The sequence below is a fragment of the Saccopteryx bilineata genome, chromosome 5 (assembly GCF_036850765.1).
Source record: "Saccopteryx bilineata isolate mSacBil1 chromosome 5, mSacBil1_pri_phased_curated, whole genome shotgun sequence".
Classification (NCBI taxonomy): domain Eukaryota; kingdom Metazoa; phylum Chordata; class Mammalia; order Chiroptera; family Emballonuridae; genus Saccopteryx; species Saccopteryx bilineata.
In genome coordinates this window covers 125,751,291-125,764,101 of record NC_089494.1, presented here as the reverse complement: position 1 = coordinate 125,764,101, position 12,811 = coordinate 125,751,291, and the positions used below count along the sequence as shown (strand labels likewise).

Below are 12,811 nucleotides of genomic sequence, written 5' to 3'. Positions count from 1 at the left end.
GGATTTATTACAGAAAGCATTATTTGGGCAGTCGTATAAATGATCGAGTCAATTAGAGGAGAAATGGCTGAAAAAAATAATAAAGCAGGTTAGCTTCAGATTTCTCCACAGCAATTCCAAATGCCAGATGACTCTAGTAATATCTACAAGATACTTAAAGGAAAAAGGCATGCACCATAGATCCTATAACCAGCTAAGCTGGTAGCTCACTTGGTTAGAGCATCATCCCAACACACCAGGGTTGCAGGTTTGATGCCCAGTCAGGGCACATAAAAGAATCAACCAATGAATGAATAAATAAGTGGAACAACAAATCAATCTTTCTCTCTCTCTCCCTTCCTCTCTCTCTCTATAATCAGTAAATAAAAGTTTTAAAGTCTACAGATACATATTCTGAACATAAAAAAACTCAAGGAATTTTTTTTGTTGACAGAGACAGAGAGACAGAGGAACAGATAGGGACAGACAGCGACAGGAAGGGAGAGAGACGAGAAGCGTCAATTCGTAGTTGCAGCTCCTCAGTTGTTCATTGATTGCTTTCTCATATGTGCCTTGACTGGGGGGTGGGGGGTCTACAGCAGAGCAAGTGACCCCTTGCTCATGCCAGCGAACTTTGGGCTCAAGTTAGCGACCATGGGTCATCCCGTGCTCAAGCTAGTGAGCCCATGCTCAAGCCAGATAAGCCTGCGTGCTCAAGCCAGCGACCTTGGAGTTTCGATCCTAGGTCCTCCGCATCCAAGTCCGACTCTCTATCCACTGCGCCACCACCTGGTCAGGCTCAAGGGATATTTTTCCCAAGAATTCTTCTTGAGAAAATTATTAGAAGGTGAATGTCAGCAAAGTAACAGATAACTGGGTAAACCAAACCAGAGAAAGAGGACTGGCAAGGAACATAAAATATTTTAAACTGTAGAACTAAGATAAAAACAAAGGAGGGGATTAGAGTGACCTATTAGAATGTGTATGTTATGCTCCCTATCAGGATATGTTACCAACTAGAAATAAAAGAGTAGGAGAATGGAGAAGATGAATAGTCACTAAGTCCACTGTACGTACTTGTGATGCTGTGAGGTTAAATATCACTCAAAGTTGACAAATAATACAAGTATAAGCATATTTAAGAGTAAAAAAAATATTAAGAATGACAACATTATTGATTAATATCAGATGGGTGAGGAGAGAAAGTGAGAAGAAAAACGGGGAGGGAACACAGGCTATTTTATTATTGCTCATGGTAGAAAACAATGAGACTATCTAAATGATCACTAAGCAAACTTATAATCATGAAAACCATTAAAACAAATATAAAAACCATCCTAAAATCAGAAAACACATATACCCACGTATGTACCTAAGTAAGACAATACAAACAGAACACGTAAGACTTAAAAAATTAAACTGAAAAGACAAATAACAGAATGCAAACCAATTCTTATCTCTTAGCAAAAATGTAAATAGCCTAAGAAGAAACATTTTCAGAATGGATCTCAATGTAAAATTCAATCATTTACAAGAGACTCAACCAAAATAAAGTAATTCTAAAAAACTGAATATAAAGAAGGGCAAAAGTACACCAAAATAAAGAAAAATAAAAAGAAAGCAGAAAATTTAATCTTAGTATCAGAGGACAACAATATATTAAATGTCAAAAAACAATAAAACAGGCCCTGGCCAGTTTGCTCAGTGGTAGAGCTTTAGCCCGGCGTGCAGACATTTGGGTTTGATCCCCGGTCACGGCACATATGAGAAGCAACTATCTGCTTCTCTTCCTCTGCCTCTCCCCATCCTCTCTCCTTTCCCCTCTTGCAGCCAGTGGCTGACTGGTTCTAGCATTGATCCCAGGCACTGAGGATAGTTCAGCGGGTCCGAGCTTTGGCCCCAAGTGCTAAGGACAGCTTGGTTGATTCACGTATCGACCCTAGATGGGGTTGCCGTGTGGATCCCAATTGGGGTGCATACAGGAGTCTCTGTATCTCCCCTCCTCTCATTTAAAAAAAAATAGGAACAAAATGAATAAAACTAAAAAAGAAGAAATTAAAGATAAAAGCCAAAACTAATGAGTAAGAAAATAGTAAAACAGTAAAATACATAAATAATAAATCCAGAAGCTGTCTTTTTCAGCTGTTCTCTCCCTTCTTCCCGCCCTTTCTTCAGTTAAAAAAAAAAACTAGCCCTGGCCGGTTGGCTCAGTGGTAGAGCGTCAGCCTGGCGTGTAGAAGTCCCGGGTTCGATTCCCGGCCAGGGCACACAGGAGAAGCGCCCATCTGCTTCTCCATCCCTCCCCCTCTCCTTCCTCTCTGACTCTCTCTTCCCCTCCCACAGCGAGGCTCCATTGGAGCAAAGATGGCCCGGGCGCTAGGGATGGCTCCTTGGCCTGTGCCCTAGGCGCTAGAGTGGCTCTGGTCGCAGCAGAGCGACACCCCGGAGGGGCAGAGCATGGCTCCCTGGTGGGCAGAGCATGGCTCCCTGGTGGGCAGAGCATCGCCCCCTGGTGGCCGTGCCGGGTGGATCCTGGTCAAGCGCATGCGGGAGTCTGACTGTCTCTCCCCGTTTCCAGCTTCAGAAAAAAAAAACAAAAAACCCTAAAATGAATAAGCCATTCATTAACATAATCAGAAATAGAAAAAAAAGAGAAGTACAAATACAAACCTTTTTTACTGGTAAAGACTGGAATGTCCAAAATGGTTAAATTCATAAAAAGAATGCATATTTAAAAGAACAGGGAAATCTTTATGCATTGATATGAAAACATCTCCAAAATATACTTTTAAGTGAAAATGATCAAGTTCAGAATAGGTATAATAAGTTGCCTTTTTGTAAAAATCAGGAAATATTAAGGATCTGTAATTGCATTTTCTTATACTAGATGTAAAAAAAAAATCTTTGAAAGGATACACAGCATCAAGACAGTAGTTTCCTTTTGGGAGGAATAGGAACTGGGTTGATGGGGAGACCAGGACAAAAAGGATACTTTTCAACATGAAATGTTTTATACTATTGGGTTTTAAACCCTGTGAATGTATTATTTTTCAAAATACAATTTTAAATTTGCGTATTACCAACATTATCTCATCAAATATTTTCAAGCACTTAAATATATACCAAACACTACACTTGGTGTTGGAGAAGTACAACAGCAAGTCCTCTCTTTCAAATAGCTTATAGTTTATATAGCTTAGTGGGGATACAGGCTGCAAATCAATATTGTGATATAATGTGTCTAATTCTTCATATGAAGACATGTTCAAAATGCTATAAAAGGACACCTATATCTACATAAGGGAAATAAGGATGATTACTCAGTGAATATAGCTTTGATACTAAGACTTAAAGCCAAACCAGAGATTTTCAGAGAAATACTAAAAGATATTCCACAGACAGAGTAAAAAACAGAGGCTTAGAAGTAGAGAGAGAAAAAGGTAGTCAAGAAATCATAAGAGATCAGGATTTCTGCAAGAGGGGCAGTGGCTAGAATTAAGACTGAAGAAGTTGAAAGGGGCATTAAACACCATTCACATAGTTTTATCATCTAGCTGTCAGGCATTGTACCAAACGCTGAGATAAAGAAGTAAACAGGGGCCCTGGCCTGTTGGCTCAGCGGTAGAGCGTCGGCCTGGCATGCGGGGGACCAGGGTTTGATTCCCGGCCAGGGCACATAGGAGAGGCACCCATTTACTTCTCCACCCCCCCCTCCTTCCTCTCTGTCTCTCTTTTCCCCTCTCGCAGCTGAGGCTCCATTGGAGCAAAGATGGCCCGGGCGCTGGGGATGGCTCCTTGGCCTCTGCCCCAGGCGCTAGAGTGGCTCTGTCGTCGCAGAGCGACGCCCCGGAGGGGCAGAGCATCGCCCCCTGGTGGGCAGAGCTTCGCCCCTGGTGGGCGTGCCGGGTGGATCCTGGTTGGGCGCATGCGGGAGTCTGTCTGACTGTCTCTCTCCATTTCCAGCTTCAGAAAAATACAAAAAAAAAAAAAAAAGAAGTAAACAGGGCCTGTTCCCAACTTATTCTGGAGGTCACTGTCCAAGAATACCAAGAGGTTTTTTAAAATTTTTTATTTGTTTATTTATTCATTTTGGGGAGGGGAGGGGTGGTGGGAGGAGCAGGAAGCATCAACTTCCATATGTGCCTTGACCAGGCAAGCCCGGGGTTTCAAACCAGCGACCTCAGCATTCCAGGTCGATGCTTTATCCACTGTGGCCTCTTGGGTCAGGCCCAAGAGGTTTTAGCAGTAGTTTGATGCCGTATCTCTAACTCATACTGTTGCCTCTATCAGAAATGCTCTCTCAGAATTCTCTTTCCTCACCTATCCCAGCTAATTCTTTTCTCAGAACTCTGATTAAAAACCCCTTGTCCAGGCAGTCTTTCCTCTCCCAAGAATAAATCAATCAGTTCTACTTGGTATGTGCTTGAAAGCACATTGTGATTATTCTTGATAATTACACTTAAAGACTTTTTTGTTTTCATACCCAAATTGTAATCTGCATGAAAGAGCCAAACCTGTCTTGTTCACCAGTATATCTCCCAACACTAATCAAAGTAGACAACAATAACTCAGCCTTTTTCATCTCATAGAACACATAAGCTAATAAATTCTGCGGCATACCAAAAAATATATATATTTTTTTTGCCGATCGGACAAAAATCAGGTATAACTTTGATTCATGCACACCGGACAGCTATTGAGTTGGCTGTTACCATATTTTTATTTGACAATCTAAGGGAAAAAAGAGCAGTGCCTTTGACTAAACAATCAGGTATTGCATGTTTTAAAACTTCTTGTGGCACTCCAGTAGAAAATCATTGCCTTAATGAATTAGTCAATGAATGAAAAAATTTTAGAACTTAATTTAAAAAAAGGAAAGATCATAATTTAATCTTTTCTGATTACTCAAGCTGATTATAAGAAACCTAAATAATTATATGTATGTTTTTAATATATGAGATCATGTGGTCTCTTCCTCATGATCCAGAATGCCATGCATTCATTTTAAGTCCTTGTATCTTTTTTTTTTTCTCTCTTCTTAAATTATAAATTGTCATTTCCTACTACTTTCAAGTCTACGGCTTCTAGCAAACTCCAACTACTTCTAATTTGTAGACATCTGTTGAGATAAAGCAGATAAATTTAATTATAAAAGCTACAACTGACATAAAACCAAATAAAATAGTGCATAGTTTTTAAGAACTTTTTTGTTGGAGGGGGAGCAGCAGTGGTAGAGTGGGATGAAACGAGGATACAGAGACAAGATGCTCTTATAGTAAACTACTTAAACTTATGATTTCTTTTATTAATAAAACCTTTTATTTTTGCTAACTTTGGTTTATTCTTTATAGTTCCATATGATTGTTATACTGTACATGTTTCTTCATTCAAATAAACAGTTGAAAAAAATATGAAAGTAAACATTCTCTTGTATAAGGTAAAGAAAGGCATCACTTGAAAAAAAATTGGTCCAAGATAATAAGGAAAAAAATATGAGTTCTCATCAATTCAAAGTGTATACTTTTCCCCATTTACAAATATATAGTATATGAAAGTGCAATGTGTCTCACAATCAAAGTCTTAAATTTGGCAATATTTTTTTCTTAGTTGAACATAAAATAATGGCACAACTCATAACTAATAGCACCTTCCAGTTGATGAAATGCAATATATAATATTTTTTTAAGTGAGAGGAAAGGAGATAGAGACAGTCTGCATCATGTGCCCCAACTGGGATCCACCAGGCAATCCTCATCTGGGGCCAAAATCAACTGAGCTATCCTCAGCACCTGAGGCCAATGCAGGGACCAACCAAGCTATCCTCAGCACGCAAGGCCAATGCTTGAACCAATCAAGCAACAGCTGGCTGTGAGAGAAGAGAGAGAGAAGGGGGAGAGAGAAGGTGAAACAGAAGGGAAGAGAGGGGGAGGGAGGGCGAGAGGGAGAGAGAGGGAAGGGGAGAGGGAGAGGAAGAGAAGCAGATGGTCGCTTCTCGTGTGTGCCCTGATCGGGGATCGAACCCAGGACACATCTGCATGCCAGGCCGAAGCTCTAGCTGCTAAGCCAACCAGCCAGAACCAATATATAATTTTATAATAAAAATATTCATCTATTTACTTTCTCAACTAGATAATTCTTAATTATCTACTCATAATATTAGCACGTTCCATCTGTCTTGCCCCACTAAATGAAAAATGCTATTAATGATGCTGAGAAGAGATAAAAACCAGTATGAACGAAAAAAAGAAAAGTATTAATTTGGTTTCACTGAGAAATCTTACCATTAAGAGATCATGGGCCCGTAACAATAAATGGACCAAATTAAAATCTTGCTTAAAAAACCATTAGTGAGCCTGACCAGGTGGTGGCGCAGTGGATAGAGCGTCGGACTGGGATGCTGAGGACCCAGGTTCGAGACCCCGAGGTCGCCAGCTTGAGCGCAACTCATCTGGTTTGAGCAAAAGCTAACCAGCTTGGACCAACGATTGCTAGCTCAAGCAAGGGGTTACTCGGTCTGCTGAAGGCCCGCGGTCAAGGCACATATGAGAAAGCAATCAATGAACAACTAAGGTGTTGCAATATGCAACGAAAAACTAATGATTGATGCTTCTCATCTCTCTGTTCCTGTCTGTCTCTGTCTATCCCTCACTCTGACTCTCTCTGTCTCTGTAAATAAAAAAACAACAAAAAAAACCCATTAGTGAAATCCCTTACAAACCTTATCTTTTGGGGAAAGTATCTATCTTAGCTATGTTGTATGTAATCATCACAATAGTTAACAAACATAAATAAGAAAAAATGTTTCTTCTCCAGGTTCTTAAAGTGAATAATCCACAAATGGTCCAGAAATATGCAGCTGAAATAGGGCATTTAATTCAGTGTAATTCAGAGCATTAGAATTCTCTCAATTCAATATACTTCTTGAATTTCCAGCAACACAATCACTAATGTGACTTCCAATTCTAAACTATAATTAAAAAATTACTTGAAATTGTTCATTTAAATACAACTGCAAGAATTAGACATACTCTATCAATCTGATCTTTACACAAAATAAAAACTCTCCAAAAAACTTATATACTCTTTATTATTTTTTTCTCCTCAGTGGCACAAATATAAACCAATTGCTTCTAGCAATGATTGTCATTATTCTTAAGTTATATTTCTTTCAAAACAATGGGAAAACATCAGAAGAAATATTTTCACTTAGCACTAATAAAATAAGAACAAAAATCAATGAGAAGCAAGCTCTACAAAATAATGCTAATAGTCTCCGTTGACAAGGAATATTTTAAAAGCAATTAAATAAAAACTTTGAGTTTATAATCATGACTACAAAGTAAAAACACTAACAAATTACTCTTTAAAAAAAAAATACCTACCTTTGTCTGGGAACTATAAAGAGTGCCCGTACCAACTTCTTCCTATTTGCTTTTGTGTTCATGTTCATGCAAAAATCCATTGCTGCCTATAGGAGAAAAAGCAAACTTTTTCTTTAAAAAAAACAAACAACTTTTTTTAAGCTACTGAAAGCAGAAACCCTGGATGCTACAATAGATTTCCACTATCTCCTAAAGATTTAAAATGGTTTTAAAACACTACTACGGTAAGCATATCCCAAACTAAAGATCACAGAGCTTAAACTCTTCTATCCTTTTATATCTCAAAATACATGTTTCATAAACTTTTAAAATGCAACCAAATAGTAGAAATAGAACTTTCAGTAAATTGAAGATCATGCAATGTTTCACAAATAATTTTTACGCTATAACTTCATTAAAGTTAAACAAATCAATGTTATTATCAGGAAAGTTTTCTGATAGAATAAGTAGCAAGAACAGTTACAGAATCCAAGAAAATGACTTATGCTAATAAGAATAATAAAAAAGAAATAAAGATGAAGTAGGAAAGAGAAGAGAGGCACAGATTATTCCTAGGAACATGTAAGAGTAAGTGCCTTGACCCGGGTGGATCCCAGTCGGGTGCATGCGGGAGTCTGTCTCTCTGCCTCCCCACTTCTCACTTAAGAAAAATTAAAAAAAAATAAATTAAATTAAATTAAGATAGGGTGTAAGAGTACAGCAGGAGTATCTAGGTACCTCTCTTTCATCTTCTTTTTGTATCTAATAAATATATGAAAATTTAATAGGGGAAAAATTCAATCCATCCCAAACTTAGAAAAATAAAAGCAATTGTTTCAGAGGTGGTTTCTGCTATACTCTATAAAAGAAAAAAAACACAAGACTACTTCTTAAATTGAAATAAGTCTGCTCTGGCCAGATAGCATGATTGGTTAGAGCATCATCCCAAAGCACAGAGGCTGCAGGTTCGATCCCCGGTCAGGGGACATACAGGAACAAACTGATGTTCCTATCTCTCTCGATGCTCTCCCTTCTTCTCTTTAAAACCAATAAAAAATAAACATGAAAAAAAACTGAAATAAATTTGTAATTACAAAGTTTTTGAAAACTATACATTGATCTATCTAATCACTGCAAGTAAGGTGATTTGGAGTTTCAAGCCTTTTTGATTAAATAGTTACTGAAATATACCTAAATTATTTTAAGAAGAGCTACATAAGCAAAAAGTCAAAAAATAAACTAACTCCTATAGTTCTCTACAGGGGACCCTTAAAGCATTATAGGAAAATAAAAGTAAAAAGAAATTATATTACACTTTGACAAAAATATAGCTTAAGAGCAGCTGGCCTAGAGCAACAATTTTCAAGCTTGGGTCCCAAAAGACTTATATGCCCTTAAAAATTATTGAAAACCTGGCCTGACTAAGTGGTGGACAGAAAATCGAACTGGGACATGAAGGACCCAGGTTCAAAACCCCGAGGTCGCCAGCTTGAGTGCAGGGTCACTGGCTCGAGCATGGGGTCACTGGTTTGAGCATGGGATTATAGACATGACCCCACGGTCACTGGCTTGAACCCCAAGGTCACTGGCTTGAGCCCAAGCTCACTGGCTTGAGAAAGGGGTCATTCACTCTGCTGTAGTCCCCACCCCATCAAGGTATATATGAAAAAGCAATCAATGAACAACAAAGGAGCTACAATGAAAAATTGATGCTTCTCATCTCTCCCTTCCTGTCTGTCTGTCCCTCTCTCTCTCTCTCTCTCTCATAAAAAAATTTACTGAAGACCTAAAAGAAAATTTATGTGGCTTACATTTATTAGCATTTAATGTATTAAAAATTAAAACTGAGAAACTTTAAACATACTAATTCACTTAAAAATACCAATAAACCTATTAGTTGTTAATATATTTTAGAAATAACTCTTTTTTCAAAATAAAAAATATCAGTGACAGAAGACTTGCACTCTTTTAGAAGATAGCTGGATTCTCACATCTATTATCCATGCAATCTATGTGATGAGTTGTTTTAGATGAAGTATATGAAGAAAACTCAACATTATACATACATATAACTGGGGAAAAGAGGTGTATTTTAATAACCTTTTCAGGATTTATAATACTTTTTGATACTACACCAAAAACTTGACAAGTGGTAGTTTCTTAACAGTTAGGAGAAATATGAAATTGGAAATTTTATCAATCAACTTTTCATGTTATTAGATTAAAATCTAAACCCTGGCCAATGGCTCAGTGGATAGAGCATCGGCCTGGTGTATGGATGTCCTGGGTTCAAACCCCGGTCAGGGCACATAAGGGAAGCGACCATCTGCTTCTCCCCACCTCCCTCTTCTCCTTCACTACCTCTTCCCCTCCTGCAGCCAGTGGCTTGATTGGTTTGGGCATGGTCCCAGGTGCTGAGGATAGCTCTATTCAAGCGCATCAGCCTGAGGCACTAAAAATACTCAAGTATTGGCCCAAGATGGGGTTGCCAGGTGGATCCTGGTAAGGGTACATGTGAGAGTCTACCTCACTATCTTCCCTCCTCTCACCTAAAAAAAAGAAAAAAAGAAAATCTATCTTGCACTTTGGGGAGTAAGTCATTAACAAGCAAGCAAGATTTTGTTAACATTGTGTATTGGTCACTTAGAACAATGGCTTATTGAGCTATGCATATCTTCCAAACACATACATAATATTTAAAAATCATATTATTTAATATCACCACCAATCCCATCAAAAAAGTCTCAGGAGTAATATCTCCTCAGAAAAGAACTGGGAAGCTATCAAGCTTATGGTGGTGGACTTAAGTTTTCCCAAAATTCTAATTTTTGCTGAAAACTCATATTTGTTTACTAGTAATAAATACTTTCAGTTGTTTTTCTTTAAGTGTAAGGTTCACCTTGTTCATGTCACAAAAAGGTCAGCTAAACACCCAGTTTGTCCATCAGTTCTTTCAAGTAAAAATGGTATTCTATGAAAAAAACTATTCCAGATCACAACTCAAACACAACTGGTTTTTCTCCAGACAGCTTTGAGACAGCAAAAGTACTTTACATTTCCTTCTCATTTCGTCAGATTAAAAGGACATGTACTCAAAGGTTGAAATGAAATAAAAGCACTAATTTGTATGAATTCATCAAGGAGATTCTTAAGTGAAAGTGGCATTTTTTTAATTTCAAATGCACAGCAGCAAAAACAACAAGGGCTACTAGTACAGTTTGCTGCCACTGCATCCGGACTTGTACAAAAATGTCAGCAGTTTTACCCATCACCACTTTTATAAATGTCATAGAACAGTAAAAATAGAAAAGAAAAACCTTCATAATAGTATGACAAGAGTTTTGAACAGGCCCCCTAAAAGTGCCTTGGAAGACAGCTGTAATGTACAGAGCATACTTTTTAAAAATTTCTGGTCTATTTTCCAAACTCTAGGGTCCCTATGTGAAGAGATGTCAAGCAAACAGGATTCAAGACAGTTCCATTCCCAAACTAAACATCTACAGGTTGGCTCAAATTTTATGTTTATTTTTTATACCAATATGAGATCCCATTTGAAGAAATGGTTCATTCTATGGCTAAAATAGTCCAAAACAACAGACATTACTAATGAGAACTATCCTATAGGGTTTAAGAGCTTGAGTAAAGTTATATCAAGACAATCACCTTGTCTATCAGATCTCGGTTGACACAGTTGGGCAATTGCTGGAGGAAAGCATCTACTATCAGCTTGAGATGAGATCCAGTGCTGGCTTCTTCATCCTCTTGTTCTAGGTTAAAAAAAAACATATAAACAATATAACAATAAAAACCGAGCCCTGGCCGGTTGGCTCAGTGGTAGAGCGTCAGCCTGCGTGCAGGAGTCCCAGGTTCGATTCCGAGTCAGGGCACACAGGAGAAGCGCCCATCTACTTCTCCACCCCTCCCCTCTCCTTCCTCTCTGTCTCTCTCTTCTCCTCCCGCAGTCAAGGCTCCACTGGAGCAAAGATGGCCCGGGCGCTGAGGATGGCTCTGTGGCCTCTGCCTCAGGTGCTAGAATGGCTCTGGTTGCAGCAGAGCGACGCTTCAGATGGGCAGAGCATCGCCCCCTGGTGGGCATGCCGGGTGGATCCCGGTCGGGCACATGCGGGAGTCTGTCTGACTGCCTCCCCATTTCCAACTTCAGAAAAATACAAAAAAACCCACAAAAAAAACCCCGGCAATTATTAGTTATTGGGGATAATACATTATCTAAAGCACTTTTCTTACCCATGGAAAAAATGAAGCATTATTTGAGATAGTGCCCTAGAAAGTGTTGGTATCTCTAGAATCACAACCCCAGGTCACTATAGCTTTTCAGATATCAACAATAAAACAGGAAACTTTTGTATTAGACACAAAATCTTAATCATAAATTATAGTTTTATAGTAAATTTGTTACTTTTATCTGCCAAGCATCCCTTCCCACAAGTCTTCGATTAACAGCATGCTCACTGCTGCCTTTTGAAGGAAATCCATGGATTCTGATGGAAAGGGTGCTGTGAGATTACAGTACACCACCATTCCCCTGGGTCGCAAGTAAGAATAACAGGACCAGCTAAGTCCTTCCATGACAGACAGTAGAATCTGTCCTTTGATGTCACTAGCCGGTATGATTTAAGCATAGGGCAGCCACCAACCATACCCACCCTCCCTCATGACCCTGGAGAAAGACAAATATGCAGCAGCCAACAATGAAGCCAACAGCAAGAAAAGTAATACTGACAGATCTCCTTCTAAATAAAGAATCCTAACTAATAAAAGTAAAAGTACTTTTTATTTTTAAATACAAAACTACTCAATTATAAAGACAGATAAAATTAGCCTAACCAGGTGGTGGCACAGTAAATAGTCAACCTGGGACGCTAAGGACCCAGGTTTGAAGCCCTGAGGTCACCAGCTTGAGCGTGGGCTTATCAGGCTTGAGTGCAAGGGTTGCTGGCTTGAGCAAGGAATCATCAACATGATCCCAAGGTTGCTAGCCTGAGTCCAAGGTCACTAGCTTGAGCAAGGGGTCATTGGTTTGGCTGGAACCCCCTGGTCAAGGAATGTATGAGATGCAATCAATGAACAACTAAGTGATGCAACTATGAGTTGTTGCTTCTCATGTCTCTCCCTTCCTGTTTCTTTCTTTCACTAAAAAAAAAAAGATAAAATTATCACAGATGAACTGATATACTACGTACTTCTTAGCTCTCAACCATTTTAGAGTAACTCTCAAATACATTTATATTAAGACTGTAAAGATTATTTCATAGAATTAAAATAGATTTAGAATGCTAGGAAGTAGGGAAGTATGAAAAATACCTATTAAGATATTTAGAATTTAGATGATTACTAAAGCTTATAGTCACATAATATGGAACATGCAATGTTTCTGTTCTAAATCAAAGTCCAAAGAAGAGATGGCTTAGAAACGAAAAGAAAACAGGCATTGAGTAAAAGACCCATATTCT

At 38.6% G+C, this 12,811-nt stretch overlaps 1 protein-coding gene across 4 annotated transcripts in view; it reads right to left on the bottom strand.

Moving 5' to 3' along the window:
• The window catches only part of UPF2 (UPF2 regulator of nonsense mediated mRNA decay), a 141,311-nt gene that overhangs the window by 81,612 nt on the left and 46,888 nt on the right, over positions 1-12,811 (bottom strand). For all 4 annotated transcript variants that reach the window (XM_066279355.1, XM_066279354.1, XM_066279351.1 and 1 more), the window contains exons 7-8: positions 11,004-11,107; positions 7,362-7,447 (exon numbers count right to left, since the gene is read on the bottom strand). In XM_066279355.1, the coding sequence (XP_066135452.1) occupies positions 7,362-7,447; positions 11,004-11,107 (190 nt within the window). The remainder of the gene's footprint in view (positions 1-7,361; positions 7,448-11,003; positions 11,108-12,811) is intronic.